Raw genomic sequence first — 22,078 nt, 5'->3', positions numbered from 1 at the left:
TCTGTTTATTCTCTCTACCTGCCAGCCCTGCCATATCCTTGCTCCTGCCTCACTATTCGCCATTCATCTCTTTATTAGGACCATCAGTGTTTAAGACAGGTACAGTAAAACAGCTTCACAGAGCTAAACAAATGCAGCATAAACAAAAGTCACACAGTTGAAAATAATATTCCCCAACAACCGTATTTTCCTTATGTCTCCATTCCTGCATACTTACTATTTCCCCTTCTTGGCTATTGTGAGAAATGTAGTGAACCTGGCAGTGATCACTCCAGGGTCCTTCATTTCAATTATGCTGGATAAATACCATTTATCCCAGCAGCAGGGGAGTTACTGCAAAGGACTTCCCAAGACTGTCCATAGATGATGGCAGCAGGATGTCAGCGAAGCATCCAGAGTGACGAGTCAATTGCCCTTGTGACATGAAACTGCACACAGAAGGGCTGTATCGTATCAATCCTGGGGGAATACCAAGTGTTCCGCCTATTATATCCACAATGGTATAGAGGATGGAGTTTCTAGCATTTAAAAAAATGAAGCTCAGGACCAAGGCTAGTGTCAGTGTTTGACCTAAAAGCATCTTTATGAGTACTCTGGGAATGTTTAAGGTCTCAGGTTCTACCTTACCACCCTGACTGTCTTGACCGAAAGGACAGTCAGTGAAACAACTGTAAGACTACCCATAAGGCAGCACAAGCGTCTGCAGATGCCTTAAGAAAGAAATATAAACTATGAAAAAAGAGGCCATGGATTTGAAAGAGAGGAAGGTGAGATGTATAGGAGGGCAGAAAGGGAAGGAAGAAATGAGGTGATTATATTATACTCTCAAGAAATTAAATATTTAAAAAAAAACATACACTATGATTATAGATGATTGCCCTACTCCTCAGAGCAATGCCTCAGTCGGGGCCGTTTAAACAATTTGCAGAAGACTCTGTTACCTGCCACAAGCCTCGGTGACCTCTTTGTGTCCATGTAACCTAGGCTAGAGAGGGAGCGCTTTCCCAGGGGGCTAGTAAAATGCAAGGCTGTGATTGGTCCAAACACAAACCCCCATGGCTGTGATTGGTACTAAGACACAAAACAGTAATTGAGCTCAACCCAGCTTCCATGGTTATGACTGGTTCAGACGCACCTTTCTCTGGCTATATAAATAAGCAGGTTCAATTAGCTCATCTGTGAGACTAACTTCACTGCCTCCTCCAAGTACTACCACATTGTGAGCAAGAAAATGTTTCTGGCCAGGTGACGGTGATGCACGCCTTTAATCCCAGCACTCGGGAACCAGAGACAGGTGAATCTCTGTGAGTTCGAGGCCGGCCTGGTCTATAGCGCTAGTTCCAGGGCTGCCAGGGCTACACAAAGAAACCCCTTCTCGAAAAACCAAAAAGAAAAAAAAAGAAAAGAAAGTGTTTCTCTTGAGTGGTTATTTCTGGGGTATTTTCTATAGTGCAGGCTGAGCAGACCCCAGAGAAAGAAGCAGGGATTGGGGATGTAGTTCAGTCGGCAGAATCTTTGACTAACATGAGTGACGCACTAGGCTTGATCCAGCATTATATAAAACTACGTATGGTGGTACACATTTATACGCCCCGCACTCGGAGATGGAGCTAGGAGGGTGGGAATTGAAGCTCCCCAGCTACATTACGAAGGCAGGCAGGAAGTGTGAAGTCAGTTTGGGCTACGTGAGACCCTGTCTCAAAAACAAATAGCAAAAATGAGCAGTGGGGGAGGGGGCAGTGGATAGTGTTAATTATCATTTGACAAGACCTAGAACTGCCTAGGAGAAAGGCCTTGGGGCCTATATGTGAGGAATTAACCAGATTAAGGCTAGCCTGGAATGGTTTATTTTATCAGGTTGATTGCAGGTTAATTGGTGTGGGAAGAATCATCTTAATCCACAGGACCAATCCCTGCTGGGGGATTCTAGACTATAAAATGAACAGTGAGCTGCTGTCTACTTCCTGATGTGGATCCAATGTGACCAGCTGCTTCACGCTCCTAACTCCTCGACTTCCCAGGCCTGACTATACCCTGGATTGAGAAGCCAAAGTAAACAGTTCCACTCTGAGACTGCTTCCATCACGTGAAGGAAGAGCTGAGAGTAAGAGGAAAAAGAGCAGCAGAGAAACTGCAGGCCTCGGTCACCAGAATTAGTAATTCAGGTCACAATGTGAGAACCTGGGCCAACACTGCTAATATAGTTCTATTTCACAGGCTAAGGAATCTTGACTCCTAGGCCTACACAAGAGCCCGAACACTCACTGCTGTTGAGGGCTAAGGAATCCTGCTATCGAGGCCTGCCTCAAAGCTGTGATGACAACCGCAGCCAGAGACGGAGGAGTCACAGGGCCTGTAACTCGGTAGCTGAAAACAGCCCGAGTGAAAACGGCTAGGACTGAAGAGACGTTTCTCCAAAGGAGGAATACAAATGACCAAAGGAAAATGAAAACATACTCAGTACTGGACTGCTCAACATTGCATAGGAAAATACAAACAAAACTGTAAGATATTACTTAGTGTTTATGATGGCCAATATATAATAATGATTAACATGTGTGTGTGTGTATCTGTATATGTATGTGTGTGTGTCTTCCACACAAGATCTCTAACACATTTACACAAAGTCCCTAAGCCCCGCACAGGGCTGTTAACACCCTGCAGATGACCAAACCCCACACACTGCCATCACATGCTATTACCAAGTATGGGGAAACAAAGGCTGCCAAACACCGTTAGGAGATTGGGGAGATGGCTGAGTGGTAAAGAGCGTGCAGTTCCCCGAGCTCATGTCAGGCAGCAGCTGTGTGAAACTCCAGCTCCAGGGATCCCATGCCCTCACTTCCAGGCATTTGCCTTCACGCGCACATGCCTACACACAGGTGCCCATAATTTAAAATGAATTCTTTTTAAGATCTCGTTTACTTAAAATTTGTATCTGAGTACAGCAAGAGGAGCTTTACCAGCGGCTTGGTAAGAACTGGAATGATGCTTGTAATTTTTCCCCCTTTTATTTTCCATAGCAGCTAGCTGTAATAATTTACACCCTAACAGTACACAAGCGATCGAGAAATCTGATGTCTCTACATCGTCAGGAACGTCTGTTGTGTTTACACACCCAGGTGTATTGCTCATATACTATATACTGGCCATCCTAGCACAGTTTGTTTGCATTTCCCTATGCAGTGTTGAGCATGTTTTCTTAGCTCCTGTAGACCAGGCTGGCCTCGAACTCACAGAGATCCGGCTGCCTCTGCCTCCCGAGTGCTGGGATTAAAGGTGTGCGCCACCACCGCCTGGCTGCTGAGCATGTTTTCATATTCATTTAGTCATTTGTGTCCCTCCTTTGGAGAAATGTCTCTACTGTCCTAGCCGTTTTCGGTCAGGCTTCTTTTCTGCTACTGAATTAGAGTAGTTCTTTTTAAGGAAAAAAAGCTTTTTTCTTTTTGACAATGACTTACATGCATATATTGTATTTTGATCAAATTCATCCTACACTCCTCACTTATCCCCTTCTTCTCCCTCCAGAACCTCTTTCCCAATACCCCCTTACATGTCTTTTTTCATCACCCACTGAGATGAAATAGGGTTATTCCATACATACAGATCATGGCAACTTAGCGGTAGCCACAGTCCTGTGAACTGTAGATCTTTATGAACCCTTACATATTTGCAGTATTTTCTTTCCGTCTACTAAGCTGCTTATCTTCAAGGCTTTGGCCATGCAGCTTCTCCAGGTAGACCTAGCTGTTTATCTTCCTACTTCTGCTGCCTAGCGGAGGGCTTGAGAGCCCAGGAATTATTACCAGGACAAATTTTATGCTTTTCTCATCTCTTCTAGAACTTTTCAGGGTACGTCTGTTCTGTTTGAGGCAGGAGTATGACCTTGAATTTCTCCCTCACCTCACCCCACCTCCACCTCCTGAGTGCTGGTGTTGTGTGTACAGTGCCACCATGTCATTTATACATTCCTGCTGATGGAATGTAGGGCTTCATGAATGCTAGGCAAGGACTCTACCAACTGAACCACATCGTAAGGCCAATTTTTCAGTTTTTATGTTTAAGTCTTTGATCCACACAAGTTAATTCCTGGATGTATTATTAGTCTAATCGTCCGGTTTCACTCTTTTGCATATGGTATTACTTTTCTAGCATTTGTAGAAGAGATGAGCTGTTTGGATTTTTTTGTCAACTTGACACAAGCTACAGTCATTTAGGAAGAGCAAACATCAGTGTGCTTCTCAGCACATCTGTGGGGTGTTTTCTTGATTAATGACTAATATGGGAAGGCCCAGGGCACTGTGGGCAGTGCCACCCAACAGCAGGTGGTCCTGGACTGCATATGAAAACAGGGCAGGGGGTGGGGAGGAGCAAGCCAATAAGACTCATGCCTCCATGGCTTCTGTCTCAGTTCCTGCCTCCAGGTTCCTGCCTTGGCTTAGATACGGAAGCCAAATAAAGCCTTTCCTGCCCAAGCTGTTCTCGGTCATAGTTTTAATCACAGCAATGGAAACCTAACTAATACAGATGTTTGGGAGGGGTTGTTTGTTTGTTTTTTGGTTTTGTTTTGTTTGCCATTTTCCTTTATCATTTTTCTACTTTTGTTTTGGAAAGGCCTTTACCAGAAGATCAAAAAAGTAGTACTTTATGACTTTATTTTTATATGTAAGCTTTTTAAGTCTGCTATAACCTCAAGAAAAAGCATATTCAATTTTCCTTATAATCTAATACCTTAACTTTCTCCTTGTTTCTACTAAAAGAAGTTACATTTTGGCTATAATTAACAAATACACATTGACTAATGAAATGAGTATACAGTTCTCACAAAGAAGGTCCAAGAGACCTACAAACATAGTGAAACGCGCTCAATATCGCTAGCCAGAAGAGAACTGCAACCTGAGATCCCATCTCAGCATCTCAGCACGGCACTGCCTAAGACAATTCTGGTCAGACTGGACAAAATGGTGGTGCTGAGAATTTAAACTTGTTCAGCCAGTACAGAATCAGTATGGAGGCTCCTCAAAAAGACAACTATGTGGTCCAACTCTAGCATTCAGGTATTACCTGAAAGACTCCAAATTACCAAACCAGAGATTTTTGCTCATAGGTGTTTACTATAGAACTACTTACAAGCGCTAAGTTATGGGATCAACCTAAGTTTCACCAACAGAACAGATAGGAAAAGTGATACACCCCCCCACACACACATACACACAAAAAAAAACTAAAATGAAATATGTTTTAAAGGATAATGAGCAGGGGTAAGTATAAAAATGACTTCCCAACATACCTAGTATTCTCTAGCACTACAGTTACCAAGCTGATCTACATTTCACTTCGATTAATCGGTGGAGGGCTCAAAGACTGAAATCTATTAAAGTAAAATTAAGTCTTCAAACAATTTAGACAGTAACATATGTATTTATATATACATATAAACATACAATGTATAAATGAAATCCTTATATAAGCACACAAATTCTCGACAGAAATAAATTATAAACAATACAATAAAAATTAAGCTTAATTTAGCATAGTGGTTTGTTTTTTTTAAATAACTAAAACACATTTATACTTTAACAATTTTGGTCATTTGAATAGAAACTATTCTGATTGGTGCATATTTTTCTATACAGCAATTCAACACACCCTGAGTTTCAGTTCTCAATCTATGGTTAAATACATATCACACTAGGAAATAAAGATGTTTAAAATAAAGAGCTGTACATCTTGGCGTCGAGTTCACTGACATCAGTCAAACAGTTCAGCTAGTTTACGTCATGGTGGAAGGACCTTATCGATAGCCTTCGATTTGGTCTGTGTGACTCTGGTGAGGTAAGCCCTCTGCTCCGCACAGACCGCCAACAGTGAGCAGAGATCCGCACTTGCAGTACTTTGCACAAGAGCAGCCCCTCTCGTGTTCCACTGCACCCTACAGCTTCTGTATCATCACCTGGAATTTGCCTGAAGAACAGAACAGAAAACAAGACAATCACTCTGATTTTCAGGCACAAGGAAGACAAGCATATTCATCTCCATTCGGGAAGTGGTTTCACTCAAAGAACTTGCTGTGTCAAAGGTCTTTTCATACTCCTTAAGGTAGCCAATAAAGTCTATCCCATTGGACGGTTGTCTGGTTTATGAGGAGGTATCCTTCCTACATCCTGAGTCCCCTCTTCCCTGTGTGTGTGTGTGTGTGTGTGTGTGTGTGTGTGTGGTTTTCTGAGACAAGGAGGTCTCATTATGTAGCCCTGGCTTGGAGTTCACTATGTAGACCAGACCAGGAAAGCTTTGAACTTACAGATACTGCTTGCCTCTGCTTCCTCAGTGCTAGGGTTAAAGGCGTGAGTCACCATGCCTAGCAATTCTGAGTATTTCATTACTAATTTGTCAGTGGATAGAAAAGAAATTCAGTTGGGCAGTGGTGGCGCACACCTTTAATCGCAGCACTTGGGAGACAGAGACAGGAGGATATCTGTGAGTTCAAGGCCAGCCTGGTATACAGAGAGTTCCAGGATAGGCCCCAAAGCTACACAGAGAAACCCTATCCTGGAAGAAGAAAAAAAAGAAAAACAAAAAGAAATAAAAAGGAAAAGAAAAGAAATACATTGAAACTCAATTAAATTTTGTTCTTGGTTAGTCCTTGAGTGAAAAGATATTACATATTACCAAAATAGGTGTGAAATAAATGATACTAAAATGAAAGTTTCAGAATTTTTAGTTTCTTCTACATTTAAAAGAAACAGACCTGAAAAAATGATGTAAAACATATGTAAGATGAACAAACTTACAGGCAGGCATTGAAGATACTTCAGCTGTTACAATACTTTTTATTCCCAAGTTTGACAAGCCACCTCTGATTAAGCCACATGTAAATGCTAGATACTAAAAGGAGGAAAAAATACAAAAACTATTAAGGATTTACTAAAAGAATAAGGTATCGGTAAACAGGGAATTGATTTAAGCAATGGCGTCAATACATCATTGCTGTATTTAGACAGGAGACTGAGAGGAGAGGACAAGGAGGTGAGAGCAAGAGGAAAAGGCAGGGATAAGGAAGAAGGAAGCGGTGAAGCTGGCCTTTAATCCAGAAGCAGGCTGATCTCTGAGTTCAAGGCCATGCAACCTCTAACTAGAAAGAAAGAAACAGCACAGACATTGTAAAAAGACTTTTGGAGTAATGCTACATGTACATGGCATGTACATGTGTAATTGCACATGGGCAAATGACTAAGCCTAACCAACCTGGGGCTGCAGAACAAGGCTCTGCATCTAGTGTAACCGCAGAACAGCAGCAGGTTAAGTTTAGGTCAAGAAACAACAGCGTTGGCCAGTGCTGTGCACAGGGATCTAACTGCACACTCAGCACAGCTAGTCACTTTAGCCTCCTGAATTTCTATCTTCTCGGCCTTCCTACCAATATTGATGACTAAGCAAAGATCTCTGTGCTTCTTTTTCCTTTTTCTTCTTTGAGACTGGGTCTCAAGTAAGTCAGTCAGGCCTCAAACTTCCTACTCCAGCTTCCGTCTCCCAAATACTGAGATTACAAGCATGTGCTATCACATCCAGCTTCCTACAACCAAACATCTCATCTTGCTTAAGACTTAAAGCACAGCTATGAAGCTTGTCTGTAATCCTAGAACTCAAGCAGCTCATGTAGTGGATCACTACAAGTTGGAGACTAGCCTGGGCTTTGTAATAAGTGCTTTTAACTCAGCAGACATCAATTCTGTACCCCAGCAAGAAAAATCTTTAACTTATTCTTCACAACTGAAGAAAGTAAGATGCCCCAAAGTTAAGTGGAAACTGAAAATTGTAAAATGTGAATAAAAAGAGCAATAATGTGTATGTGTGTGTAATGTATATGTATGTATGTATATTAACCATAAAATGCTTGATGCCTAACTTCATATGGTTCTAGCTCTGTGATTTCTACATCATAACTACACTGTATTTGCAATCTATTTCAAATATAGGAGGGAAATTTTTATAGACAAAGAAGAGTGCCCTATAATCCTTGTGGCATGAAGGCAGAAGGAGGCTATTAGGAGGAGACTGAGGAGGTCAGCACGAAGAAGGCAGACAAGAGGAGGGTGGTAGGCTAGGAGGACCAATAAGAACAAAGCAGACATGAAAGAAGAATCATGAAATCTTTGTATGATTTATCTTTGTATGGTAATTTGTAAAACTTAATAGAAAATTAAAGAATGAACAAATATTTATAGATAAGTAGCAAATTATACTTGCTTAGACACTTTAATTATTGCAAAGGAATGCTTACATTAAAATTTGTTACTCTGTCAGGCACAGTGACATAGGCCTTTAATACTAGCTGGCCTCAAACTGCCTACCCCTGCCTTCCAAGTGCTAGATAAAGGCGTGTGCTGCCTCCGCCACTGACAAACAGTTTACTAAAAGGCATTCTTAACTTGGATTGCTATCGTTCAGGTTAAGAAAAAATAGGGGGCTGGAGAGTTGGCTCAAGGGTTAAGAACACTTGTTATTCTTGCAAAGGACAGGAATTCAATCCCCAGCACACACATGGAAGTTCACCATCTCCCCAGGCATGCGGCACAGAAATGGTGCACAATATATAAGCAGGCAAAACACTGATACATGCAAAATAAGAAAATAAAAAAATCTAGAAAGAAAAAAAAGAAAGATCTACTTTTAAGAAAAAAAAGGATCACTTAAGAACATGAGCATGGGCTCCTCAATGAACTGCTGAAATTACTGTTTAATTTCAATCAGTTGTGATTGGCTTTGTAATTTTTCCTGTTATTCTAAATTTTTTGTTTTATTACAAAATCAAATTTTATTAAATACCTTTGATGCATGTTCTAAATACTGTTTTCCTGCAGACAGCTGAGTAAGCAGTCGAAATTTGTTGTCCTGAAGCACATATATGCCCTGTTTACAATCAAAAAACAATATCAGAAGTCAATCTAGTCTCCAATCCTTAAAAATTACCTTACCCTAGGCAGGTGTAGTTTCCCATGGCTATGACTCATCACAAAGTCAGCAGCCAGACTATAGAGTGAATCTCTGTCTCAATAAATAGATAAAATAGATAAGACAGGTAGATAAATAGATACATACAGATAGATAGATAGATAAGTGAATGAATCAATGAATAAATAAAAAAATACAAACCAATCACTGCACATCCAAACAAGTTCTTTTATAAGATTCCTTTTTTAAAATTATTTGTGTGGGCTAGGCAATCTTGGCACATACCATTAATACCAGCACTTGGGAGGCAGAGGGAGGCGGATCTCTATGAGTACAGGGCCAGATTGGTCTACAAAGGGAGTTCCAGGACAGCCAGGGCTGTTACACAGAAAACCCTGTCTCGAAAAACTAAAAAACAACAACAAAAAAAAATTTGTGTTTATCTGCGTGTGAAAATGTGCACATCGGTGCAGCTGCTCACTGAGGTAAGAAAAGACATCAGATCTCCTGGAGCTGAAATTACAGGCAGCTATAAGTGCCTGACAGGGATCTCAGGAACTGAACTCGGGTCCTCTGTTAGAACAGCACGAGCTCTTAACTGAGCCATCTCTCTAGTTAAACCAAAGCAAGTTATTTAAGAGTTAAGGATGGTCTATGAATTAGACTTTAGAAATTATTCTAGCCAGGTGGTGGTGGCACACACCTTTAATATCAGCACTGGGGAAGCAGAGGCAGGCAGATCTCTGTGAATTTGAGGCCAGCCTGGGCTACAAGAGCTAGTTCCAGGACAGGCTCCAAAGCCAAAAAACAAAAAATCAGAAATTATTCTAAAGATATAAATATGACATAGTTCTGAATACTATCATATTTCTGAATAATAATGAATCAATCCTACACCAATTATTCTGCTGTGCTACATTGCTACATTCTACAAAGTTTGTTTTTCCTAGTTCTAACAGTTTTATTGAAAAATATGTTTTGGAAAAGAAGATCCATTTTATCATTTCTAGTCAGTGGGTTGAAGAGCTGTGTCCAGGGACCCTTAACTAATGCTAAAAAGGACCCTGTTTTGTCTACCTCTATTCATAGACCTAGTCATGGCACAAACTTGGGGTCAGTGAGTTATTCAGGTTCAACCCACAGACTGATCTCTTTCTCACTGAATCACTTACTGCCATGAATGACGTTCCTGCCAACCTGAACATAGAAAGCCCCCAGGTATAAAAATACCAAAAATGAGGTGTCCCTTTGCCCACTGATAGAGGCTACTTTTTGTTTTGTTGCATGTACCAACATGCCCAGCTGGGTTTTTATTTTTAATTATATGTTTATAGTTATGTGCACATGCATGTGGATTCCCAAAGAAGCCAGACACAACACACTGAATCCTCCTGGAACTAAAATATTAAGAGCTGTGAGACATCTGTCATGGGTTCTGGGAACCTCTAGAAGAGCAATACATGCTTAGTGGTTACCACTGAGTCATCTTTCCAGCCCTCATTTGCTACTCTTTTTTTTGTTTGGTTTTTGTTTTTGTTTTTCAAGACAGGGTTTCTCTATGTCACCCTGGCTGTCCTGGAGCTCATTGTGTGGACCATGCTGGCCTCGAACTCAGTGATCCACTTGCCTCTGCCTCCTGATGCTACATTTTAAATTTTAACACAACTTATGTAATTAGAGGAAAGAAAGTTATAGTTAATGATAACTACGCTCTTCCTTTTTTCCTTTACCCTACTAGAGAAAAAGACTTGACTTACCAATATTATTAGAAAAACATGAAGTTTATTCCCCTCCCCCCAAAAAAAGCATCCTAGGTGAGTGGAGAGACAGGTGGCTCAGCTATTAGGATCACCTGCTACATTTGCGTAGGACCCAGGTTCAGGGCCAGCAGGAACACTGAAGCTCACAGACTCCTGTAACTCCAGCTGCAAAAAACCCGGCAGCCTCTTATGGCCACTGTATGCACCTGGTACTCGTATATACATAAAAACAAATTCTCAAAAAAATTAATTTAAATAAGTAAATTAAGGGCCAACAAAGATAGCTCAGCATGTAAAAGCACTTGTGCACAAGCCTCACAATCTCTTCTGGATCCTAGAACCTTCAGGAACAACTCCCGAAAGCCGTCCTCTACCCTCACTGTGACGTATGAGCCGCGCAAGCAGCTACATTCCCACACACACCACACACAGCCATAGGAAAGTAAATACTTGATAGAAAGGACATTCCCAGTGAGAGACTTTCAGAAAATAGGTCTTCAAATCAACAAAGAACAGATTTATCTAAATACCTGATGATTTGTCCTTAGATTATCAATTTGTTTCTTGAATACTGTAGTCCAAAAATCTTTACATATGAACTTCATGATGTCTAATTCATCCTTGAACCTTGCAGTATCTTTCGTAAACCTAAAAAGATCAACTTGAAGTAATACAATATATTTTTTCCAAAGGAAACAAAGGAGGAAGTTTTTTCTAAGAAAAAGCAATTTATTTACTAATTTCTAAATGCCACTAGCACTAGACATGTACTGACAGTCATACAGGGATAAACAGCAAAGCCATCTCATCTCAGTGGATGAGCAATCTGTTATATAATCAGGGGTTCAAGAGTCTATTTGCTATTCGTCAGTCATACTTTCAGTGATAATTCAAATTAGCACATGAAAAAAACAAAAATGGCACAAGTGAGCATGGTGGTTTGTGCTATAATCCAAGACTCTAGAGGCTGAGGCAAGGTCTTCACAGGTCTGAGTCCTAACCTGGACTATACGAGTTCCAGGGCAGGGTAGAACGTTGGGATACAGTATGAAACTCTATCTCAACAAGAAAAAAAGGAAAGAAAAGACAGAAAAAGTCGGGCAGTGGTGGTGCACACCTTTAATCCCAGCACTCAGGAGGCAGATGCAGGCAGATCTCTGTGAGTTTGAGGCCAGCCTGGTCTACAGAGCAAGTTCCAGGACAGCCAAGGTTAACACAAAGAAACCCTGTCTCGAAACCCCCCGCCCAAAAAGTAAACATAACTGGAGTGTTTTATGTAAAATAAAATCAATCTAAATTCAACTATTTAGATATTCAGAAAGGAATACAAAAAAAGCAAAGATCATGAACATAGATTTCAAGGCATTTCTATGCCTATGCAGTTAAACAAAATTCCATTCTGCTTTTAAAAACCTACTAAGCCCTAAGCAGAAAATGCAATGAGACTGTAAATAGGAATTTCAATATATTAGTCTTTTCATGGGGGGAAAAAAATCGCCTATGTAAAATATGTCTTCCTCAACTATGAAAACAGGAAACTGGGCACAGCAGAGAACGGTTATAATCCTGACAACAGGAATAGTAAGTCTGAAGACAATCTGGGTCACACAGTGGGGCCATGTCCATAAACAAAAATAATAAAGTCTGAATAACAGACTTAAAGTAGCATCAGATCAAAAGAGAATTATTTTTTTTCCAGGGCCTCACACTCACTAAACACATGCTCTACTACTGATACACTAGAAGCCTCTTAAGAATGTGTTCAACTTATCAACCACAAAACAGAAAAGAATTAAAAACAAAACATCTCAAGCTTCTGTAATGATTTGAAATTGATCTGTGTTTATAACCTACCTGGAAGAAAATTTTCAAATCCATACTGCTCACCTTTCTATCAATCCTTGTCCCACTCGAAACCCCATGTTTTCCAGCTTAGTAATACATCGTCCATTTTCCTAGCCAAAAAAAAAAAAAAATAGTTTTGAATACTCTTAGAATTCTAAGACATCTGTATTTTAAAACAGTGAACTAGAAATCAGAGGCCAGGAAGATGCCTCAGCAGGTAAAGGTACTTACCACCAACCCTGACGACTTAATCCATAGGACCCATGCTAAAGGAGAGAAAGAACTCCAGGAGTTCTCTGACCTCCACATGTGCACGATGACATGCACATGGCATGCTTGGGGACATGGGCACACATGGACATACACACAAACTAAACTTTTTTAATCAATACTCTTTTTTTAAAATTCACAATTACTTTAAAGGCAGAAGAGGCTCACAATAAAAACTTTAACAACTTTCTATTTAAATGTTTTATTTTAAGCATTTTTTTCTTTTTTAATTTTTTTACATTTATTTTACCTTTATGTAAGTTGGTGTTTTGCCTGTATGAGGTGTCAGATCTTGGAGTTACAGACAGTTTTGAGCTGTCATGTGGGTGCTGGAAATTGAACCGGGGTCCTCTGAAAGAACAACTAGTGCTCTTAACCAGTTCCTACTATAAGTATTTTGAGGGGGCCATCACGACACACAAGCAGAAGTAAGAGGACAATTTGTAGACATTAGTTCTCTTTCCCCATAAGAATTCAACTCAGGTCCTCAGGCTTGGCAGCAGGCACCTTTGTGAGTAAGCAACTCAACAGCCCTAAATTTGTCTTACATGTAGTGTGTGTACGCATGTCTGCGCCATACTCACAATGCACATGTGGGAGTCAGAGGACAAACTGAGTTGGCTCGCTCCTTCCACCGTGTGGGTCCAACTCAATTTGTCCTGACTCCCACATATGCACTGTGAGTATGGCACACACGCACGCACAGACACACACGCACTGACACACTTGAATGAAGTTACACCACATTAGGAGATAATGCTCACCCCAGAGCCACAGGCTAACTAACGAAAACCTCAGTGCCAGGTGTGGGACACTGCTGAGAGCTGTTGCTAAGAGGAGCTCAGGAAACTTTCCAAAACAATATAGGCTAATGCCCTTGTCCTTGGCTGCCTCCCAGAACCTGAAGTAAGAAAACCCTATTGATGAAGACACAACACACTTCATGCACAGAGCTTGGATGAATTGGGCTGGAACGGATTAGAAGTACACTCCCTGAAGGCTAGCTACCACAGTGTCCAAATACAGTATGCAAACTGCCAAGGGAGAACAGCAAACAGCCCTACCCAGCTGGGATGCCTAAAAACCACAGCAATAACCAGCAAAGCAGAATGTCCCCAAGGGTACAACAGTGGCACTTATATCTTGGGGTAACCAGCAACCACCCAATTGGACATAAGCCCTATTCAAGAGGAAGGAACTCATGCCTGGTACGATGATCCTAGCTTGTGAAGTCATGAACTCTAGAGGAGAACCTCCACTGCCCTTTTCCTAGGCTAGTATAATTTCTAACTGCACTCTCAATACTTACTTTATACCTAGATGTGTTTCTTCTGCAGCAGATGGAGACCATTTCAGAAAGACAACAGTAAGAGAAGACAACTGACTGTGACCTGCCCAATGCCAACTGATACATGTACAACGCAACCCCTATACGTAAGGCTCAGGGAATATGGGGAGAGGGACAGAAAACTGCAAGAGCCAGAGGACCAGAACATCTGCTATGAGACTTTGTCGTGCCTCCTGTATATGACAGGGAAGTTGCACTCGTAAACTCTCAACAACACACTCACCTAAACACAACCTACACAGTAACAATACCAGCTGGCATACCAACAGAGGGGAGACCTCACAGGCCCCGCCCCTAAATAAGGAGCTATGAGCAATTAGGGACAGCAGAGCGAGAGAGAATCAGTCTTCTTGAGAGAGGAGTCCCTTACAGGTTATCCAATCCCAAGTGGTCAGCCCTGAAAAAGACATACAATAATACAGCCCTAAACAACACTAGAGGAACTGTGTGTGTGTGTGTGTGAATAATACAGCCCTAAACAACACTAGAGGAACTGTGTGTGTGTGTGTGTGTGTGTGTGTGAATAATAATTAAGAATAGGTCATGTTTGAAAGTGTGGGGGGGGGACATGGGATAAGTTGGAAGAGAAAAAAGGAGTGGAAATGGTACAAAAACAGTACTAATGCACCAAATTCGCAAAAAAAATTTAAATTAAAAAATAAAGCTGATGAAAAGAAGGAAAAAAGAAGGCAGTAGATGAAATACCTCTCGTGTTCATGGATTAGAACATATACTGTGGAAGTCGGCACCCAACCCCTATCAAAATTCAAGTAAAAATCGTCACAGAACCAGACAAATGAAACCTAAAAACTGTATCAGATTCACATAAACCAAAGCAATCCTGAGTGGAAAGAGTAATGCTAGACATCACAATGTCTGATTTTATATTACACTCCAGTTCTGCAGTACGAAAACAGCATGATATTGGGCAAAAGCAGACACAAAGACCAAACCCAGACATAAAGATAGCAAAAACATATATTAGTGAACAAAGCTAGGGATGCAGCTAAATGCCAGAACACTTATCTAGTGGGAGAATCACTTAAGATCCTGGGTACAGTTCCTAACATCTGGGGTGTATGCCGGGGGTGGGGTGAAATCCCTGAAAAAAAAAACTGGATGGTAAAGGTAAAAGAATGAAAATAGATCTCTAGCTCTGCACAAAAATAAATTCAAATGGATCAGAGACCTTAATGTAAAAATCTGAAATTCACCGAGCGGGAAAAGCACTTGGGAGGCAGAGGCAGATGGACCTCTGTAAGTTCGAAGCCAGCCTGGTCTACAGAGTAAGTTCCTGGACTGGCTCCAAAGCTACAGAGAAACCCTGGTCTCAGAAATAAACAACTGAAATACAAGATCAAATGCAATAAAGGATTTCTACATAACAGTCAGCAAAGTGAAGAGACAGCCTATAGAATGACGGAAAGGGAAAACCATCTCTGCTAAGTATACATCAGCCATGGGATTAATATCTAGGTTCTATAAAGACCTCAAAAAAAAAAAAGTCCCAAGGGGAGAACCTACTACTACGACTCTGCTAAATGGATATAGCACTGAAGCAACACCTACTAATTCATATTTATATCCACAGTTAATGCATCTCTCAACCCTCATCGGGGACCTTGTTTGCAGTCGATGGTGATTAACAAAGGCCCACTCCGGTCACCAGGAGGAGAATAAGACTGCAGAGTGCTCATCCCTACACAGGACATCTATGTCATCCACCCTCCTCTCAAGGTTCAGGGATCGTCGCAGAAGTGGAGGAGAAAAACTGTAAGAAAAGCCACATCCAATCTCTCCACCCAGCAGACTCTGCACGTTCTTCCCAAGGGCCTACCCCAGTAAATGGACAGAACATTGTGTGAAGCAACCCCAAAAGAATTTCATCACAAATTCCCTCTCATTTGAAGTTCCTAGATCAAAATCTTTAGATATGGCGTGAAGATCTCACCCTTCACCAAGGAAATCTCTTTTTTGCAACAGACGAGACCACTACAGAAAACCACAACCGTTCAAAATGCAGTGGTAGAGTCCAATCCCAACTGATACATCTACAACACAACTCCTGCACCTGAGGCTCAGGGAACGTTGCCAAAGAGGCAGAACGATTGTAAGAGCCTGAGGAATAGGAAGTTTGCTGTGAGACTGTCTCCTAGAAAAGCTACACCCATGAAGGCTCACTGACACATCACAGTATTTTTTCTCTTACAAGCTAGTAGAACTACCCCTGAACCTAAAACAACAGCAGGGGGCTAAGAGAGAAGACTTAACCAGCAAGAGCTCTTCCAGAGGACCTGGGTTCAACTCCCAGCACCGTCTGTAACTGCAGTTCTAGGAGACCTGATGCCCTCTTCTAGCCACTTGCATACTGCATAGATAGAATGCATATATATGTCTATGTGTATATACATACAAGCCAAATATCCAGACACATTTTAAAAGTTTTTAAATTAAAAAATGAAAAAAGAAGTCATTGAGATGGCTCAGTAGGTAAAGGTGCTTGCTAGCAAGAGTGGGCTAGCAAGCTGATCCTAGGAACCCACTGAAAGAAGTAAAGAGCTATCAGACGGTGATGGCACATGCCTTTAATCCCAGCACTCGGGAGGCAGAGGCAGGTGGATCTCTGTGAGTTCGAGGCCAGCCTGGTCTACAAGAGCTAGTTCCAGGACAGGCTTCAAAGCTTCAGAGAAACCCTGTCTCAAAAAAATGTAAATATATATATATATATATATATGTATATATATATATATATATATACTTTTGTAACAAAAACAATCTCACAGCAACAGTATCACCTGATACTAACATACGGGCCACCAAAACAGTTTGCATGTGTGTTTCAGACTGTGCTCTCAACCACTGTCACCTTCTCGACCTCTGGATTCCTCTGCCATCTCTAGCTGAAAACATTTTATGGCATTTTGTAGCATGATCAGGATCAGACCCTGTTGTTTTCTCGACTTTGTGAATGTCTTCCGCACCATCTCATCAAAAGCAAACTATTTTGCAAGTGTCTGAAAATAGGATAATGGGCCACTGTCTGCCATAGCATAAATCACAGAGGCCACTGGAGCGGGAAAGTCTCCTCAGAAAGTTACTTAAAAAAAATAAAAACGAGGTGGCATGGTGGCGCACGCCTCTAATTTCAGCACTCCAAGGCAGTAGAGCTCTGGGAGTTCGAGGCAAGGTTGGTCCACAAAGGGAGTTCAAGTCAGTCAGGATTGAATAGTGAAACATTCAGTTATCATCCTTGTCATTGTTGCTCCCTGTCGATTTTCCCCTCCCAATTACAAATACATTGAAATAGGTAAACAATTCCAAACTTTTGTTTGTTTATAAGGATCTGTTGTGAGCAGATCAACTATGTTTGTATTATTTTGGGCTAACCCACTGAAAAAGTGAATAAAAAGTAGAAAGAATAAGAAAAAAAGGTGGGAAGCCAGGCAATGGTGGGGCACATCTTTAATCCCAGCACTCTGGAGGCAAAGGCAAGTGAATGTCTGTGAGTTCAAGGCCAGCCTGGTCTACAGAGTGAAGTTCCAGGACAGTCAGAGCTGTTATACAGAGAAACCCTGTCTCCAGAAAGAAAAGAAGGAAGGAGCTGGGCGGTGGTGGCACACGCCTTTAATCCCAGCACTCGGGAGGCAGAGGCAGGCGGATCTTTGTGAGTTCGAGGCCAGCCTGGTCTACAAGAGCTAGCTCCAGTACAGGCACCAAAGCTACAGAGAAACCCTGTCTCGGAAAAAAAAAAAAAAAAAAAAAAAAAAAAAAGGAAGGAAGGGAGGAAGGGAAAGGGGTGGAATTTCATGATAAAAGATAAAAGAATAAAATGTATTACTAATTGTTTGGGGGTGAGAAAAGCCTAAATGTAAGCTTAGGGAAAATAACAAATGTGTAAAGGTGGAGGGTATCTGTTATAGATAGGTATAATTAGAAACAGGATTTGAGCTGGGCAGTGGTGGTGTATGCCATTGGAGGTAGCACTCAGGAGACAGAGGCAGGTGGATCTCTGTGAGTTTAAGGCCAGTCTGGTATAACAAAGTGATACAGAGAAACCCTGTCTCAAAATATCCAATCAATCAATCAATCAATCAATCAATAAATGAAAAGCAAGCAAGAAAAAAAGAAGAAATAGAATTTGAGGAGGCTGCTGGGATGGCTCAGCAGTTACAAGCACTAGCAGTTCTTCCAGAGGGCCTGGGTATATGGCAGCTCACAACTGTCTGTACCTCGAGTTCCAGGGACTATGAAGCCCCCTTCTGGCTCTGTGGCATTGGGCATGCATGAAATGCACAGGCATACACGCAGGCAAAGTATCCATATAAATAAATTTTAAAAATTTGAAAACCAGGTGTGGTGTCGTATGCTTTTAATCCTAGCCCTTGAGAGGTAGAGTTTGGGGCCATCCTGGTAACACTGAAGCTCCAGGTCAACCAGGGCTACACTGTGAGACCCTGTCTCTAAACAACCAAAACCCTTGGTTTCAATTGTCTTCCTAATGGTATTTTTAATTGCCATGCCCACCTTTCTTATAGCTTACAATCTGTCAGCACCGTCCCTTAAGTGTCTCAGAAATTAAACCTGCATATAACTCAATAGTCTCTGTACCTCTTATCTTCACCCCTCTTACTAACCGTGCATCCCTACACGGGATAATTTTACCTCCATTCCCGTATTGAGCCAAGCTTAGAGTCCACCTCCCTCCCTACCTCTTAAGTCTCCTGTCTGCTCTATCTGTTTTCGTTCAGACCTCCATCATCCCCTGCCCTGACTCCTGCAATAACACATCTCATCACTACAAAGATCTTTCTCTAGCCCACAAACTGAGCATCTTCATAACAAGCAAATGGACCACTCCATTCCCTAACATTAAGTCCCGCACTGAGAAACATCTGGGAGACAGAGGCAGGAGTACCTCTGCGAGTTTGAAACCAGCCGGGTCTACATATAGCAAGTTCCAGGCCAGCCAGAGATAAACAGTAAGACCCTGTCTCCAAAACAAAATCCTCACTCTTTCCTAACTCTGTGACTGTATCCAGGATGCTTTCCTTCCCTGGCCATCACCCTCTTTATCAGCAACATTAAAGAAGGGCTCCTGCCAGGTGTGTCAGCACATGCCTTTAACACCAGCACTAGGGAGGCAGAGTTAAGAGGATCTCTGTGAGTTCCAGGGCTAAAGGATTTAAAAAAAAAAAAAAAGCCTGCTGACCTGACCAGACCTTCAGACTATCTCATTCCTAAAATCCGATAACATTCTGTGATTGTATGCCTAACTGCGACCCAATATTTTAATCATTAAATTCCAGTCCCACTAGATGTTTTCCAAGACTCATGAGGAAGTAAGAACTTCCACATCCGACGTAACCTCCATAAGGATGGGGCCAAACTCCTAAAACCAGCTCTGATAAAATGAACACCAAATATTTTAAGTAATTAATTTAAGTGTATTCATAATTATTGCTAAAAATCTTGCAAGGTTTCCTACGCTTTAACTCCAAGGTTCATCACGGTTCGGCCCTGGAATTGTGTGGAGTGGTATTCTGAGTCAAGAGATGGAAGAGTCTCTCTGGGATGGGATGGCGGTAGTGGGCCTCTCCAAGTGCTGGGAGCACCAGGAAATTTAAGCAAATATGCCAAAATCGGCTGCTCTCCAGCAAATCCTCATAGGGCCAATTATAAAAAAAATCCGTGGTATGCACTCAAAAGAACATACTGTACTGACACGAACACCCCAAACTAAAGACACGAAAAGGAAAGGGATGCGAGACAAACTTGGAGCAGACAGCCGAGACACAGGCTGTGGGATGTCTCGAGGTGGACCAGTTCGGTCTAACCTAATGGGTATCTGCGGCCGCGAGACGGGAGAAGAACGGAAGAATCCCGCAGGGCCTCGGGTGCATCCTGCAGGAACCCGGGGTGCATCCCGCAGGACCCCAGGGTGTGTTCCGCAGGACGCCGGGGTGCGTCCCGCAGGACTCCAGGGTGCGTCCAGCAGGACCCCAGGGTACGTCCCGCAGGATCCCGGGGTGCGTCCAGCAGGACCCCAGGGTGCATCCCGCAGGATCCCGGGGAGCGTCCAGCAGGACTCCAGGGTACGTGGCAGCACTCACCACTTCCCCCTGCTCGGCGGATTTGTACACTCCGGACACCATCTCGTTATGGAGAAGCAAAAACAACGCCTCGTCCGCCATTTCCCGCCGATGCCTCCAGCGCCGAGTCGGCTCCAATTTAGTGCGGGACTTGCGGTTCCCGTTAGCCCCCGCCGACGGCCCGCGCCGGACCCCGAGAGCAGCGACCTAACCCTGCCGCCAAGGCCGCGGAAGGCCGCCGTGGACCGACCGCGCCCTCCCCAGGGCCGCAGCCACTGGGCTCCGAGACGCTGTGACAGCTACACACCCCGCCAAGACTAGGGAGCCGGGGCGCGGGGCGTGAGCAATTTCCGGTCTGGGGGTGAGCGACTTCCGGTGTTCTGCCGGGCTCTGGGAGGGAGGTGATAAGGGAGCTGCTACCAGCTAGCCCGGGACGAGGCAGAGCCGAGGTGCCCTAGGGCTGGAGGGTAAAACCCAAGGGTCTGCCTTGGAAGTCGGGCATAGTGGTTCATGCATGTAATCACACCCAGCATGCTGAGGCAGGAGGATTGCCTTGAGTTTGAGACAGCATAAATTACAAAATGAGACCTCTGTCAAAAAAAAAAAAAAAAAAGCAATTAAATTGCAGAAAATCTGTTTGGCCGGGCCGAGGTAGCTGACATGCCTTTAATCCCAGCACTCGGAAGGCAGAGGCAGGAGGATCTCTGTGAGTTGGAGGCCAGCCTTGTCTACAGAGCGAATTCTAGGATAGGCTCCAAAGCTAAACAGAGAAACCCGTCTCCAAAAAACAAAACATTCAAACAAAAACGATTCTGCTATCTCAGTGCTAATTATAAAACGTGGGCCGGAGGTATGGCTCAGTGGTTAAGAAAACTCAAACTCAGTTCTCAGTGCCCACATTAAGTACCTCTTGACAAACTACGGGGAGGATCTGATTCCTTTGGCCACTGTGCCCACGTGCACTTAGGAGCACAAGCAGACACACAATAGGGTTTCTCTGTGTTGTTTTGGAACCTGTCCTGGAACTCGCTCTGTAGACCAGGCTGGCCTCAAACTCACAGAGATCTGCATGCCTCTGCCTCCCGAGTGCTGGGATTAAATGCGTGCGCAACCACTGACCGGCAATAATCTCTTTTTTAAAAGATTTTTTTTTTATTCGAGACAGGGTTTCTCTGTAGCTTTGCGGCCAGTCCTAGAACTCACTCTGTAGACCAGGTTGGCTTTGAACTCAGAGATCCATATATCTCTGCCTCCCAAATGCTGGGATTAAGAATGTGGGCCACCCAGCAAAATTTATTATTAATTTTTTATGTGCATGGGCATTTTGCCTACGTATATGTTTATGCACCATTTGCACCCCTGATGCCCTTGGAACACAGAACAGGGCATCAGACACCCTAGAACTGGAGCTACAGATGGTTGTGAGCTGCCATGTGGGTGCCAGGAATCAAACGCCAATCCTTTGGAAGAACAATCAGCATTCTTAATCACTGAGCCATCTCTCCAATCGCATAAATTTATTTTATTCCTAATTGTGTGCATGTATATGTACATGTTCACAGGCGTGAGTGTGGATGCTCCAGAGGCCTGAAGGTGGAGGACCCCCTAGAACTGGATTTACAGATAATTGTGAACTACCTGATATTGCAGAATAGTCCTTTGCACTGTGTGAAGGCGTATCACTGTGATTGCTTTAACAAAGAGCCGAATGGCTAGTAGTTAGCCAGGAAGAGGGCTCAGTGAAGAGAAAAAAGGAATCACCGCTAGACACAGAGGAAGCAAGACATGCAGGAGAGATAAAAGCCATAAGCCAT

The 22,078-nt window shown here is 42.7% G+C and overlaps 1 protein-coding gene across 2 annotated transcripts; it reads right to left on the bottom strand.

Annotated features, from left to right (window-relative positions):
- Positions 1 to 5,401: 5,401 nt before the first annotated feature.
- Positions 5,402 to 20,591, bottom strand: Trappc6b (trafficking protein particle complex subunit 6B). Of its 2 annotated transcripts, XM_048415634.3 has the most exons (6): positions 20,286 to 20,584; positions 12,600 to 12,667; positions 11,243 to 11,360; positions 8,827 to 8,910; positions 6,792 to 6,885; positions 5,402 to 5,964 (listed from the first exon to the last, which is right to left on the bottom strand). In XM_048415634.3, the coding sequence occupies exons 1-6, from the start codon at positions 20,364 to 20,366 to the stop codon at positions 5,933 to 5,935; spliced, it is 477 nt and encodes a 158-aa protein (XP_048271591.1). In that variant the 5' UTR covers positions 20,367 to 20,584; the 3' UTR covers positions 5,402 to 5,932. The 2 variants fall into 2 exon arrangements, with proteins under 2 accessions (XP_048271591.1, XP_048271592.1); XM_048415635.3 differs by lacking the exon at positions 8,827 to 8,910 and having other exon boundaries at positions 20,286 to 20,591.
- Positions 20,592 to 22,078: the final 1,487 nt, after the last annotated feature.

Source organism: Myodes glareolus, chromosome 11, assembly GCF_982192425.1.
Source record: "Myodes glareolus chromosome 11, mMyoGla1.1, whole genome shotgun sequence".
Classification (NCBI taxonomy): domain Eukaryota; kingdom Metazoa; phylum Chordata; class Mammalia; order Rodentia; family Cricetidae; genus Myodes; species Myodes glareolus.
Note: the sequence above shows the minus strand (reverse complement) of the source record. Positions and strands in the feature narration are given on the sequence as shown.

Coding starts and splice junctions, on each gene's coding strand:
- Trappc6b (XM_048415634.3), bottom strand. CDS start 20,366: ATGGCGGACGAGGCGTTGTTTTTGCTTCTCCATAACGAGATGGTGTCC. Junction 11,361..12,599: donor GGACAAGGATTGATAGAAAG/GTGAGCAGTATG, acceptor TGATCTTTTTAG/GTTTACGAAAGATACTGCAA. Junction 6,886..8,826: donor ATTTAGAACATGCATCAAAG/GTATTTAATAAA, acceptor TCCTCCTTTTAG/TATCTAGCATTTACATGTGG.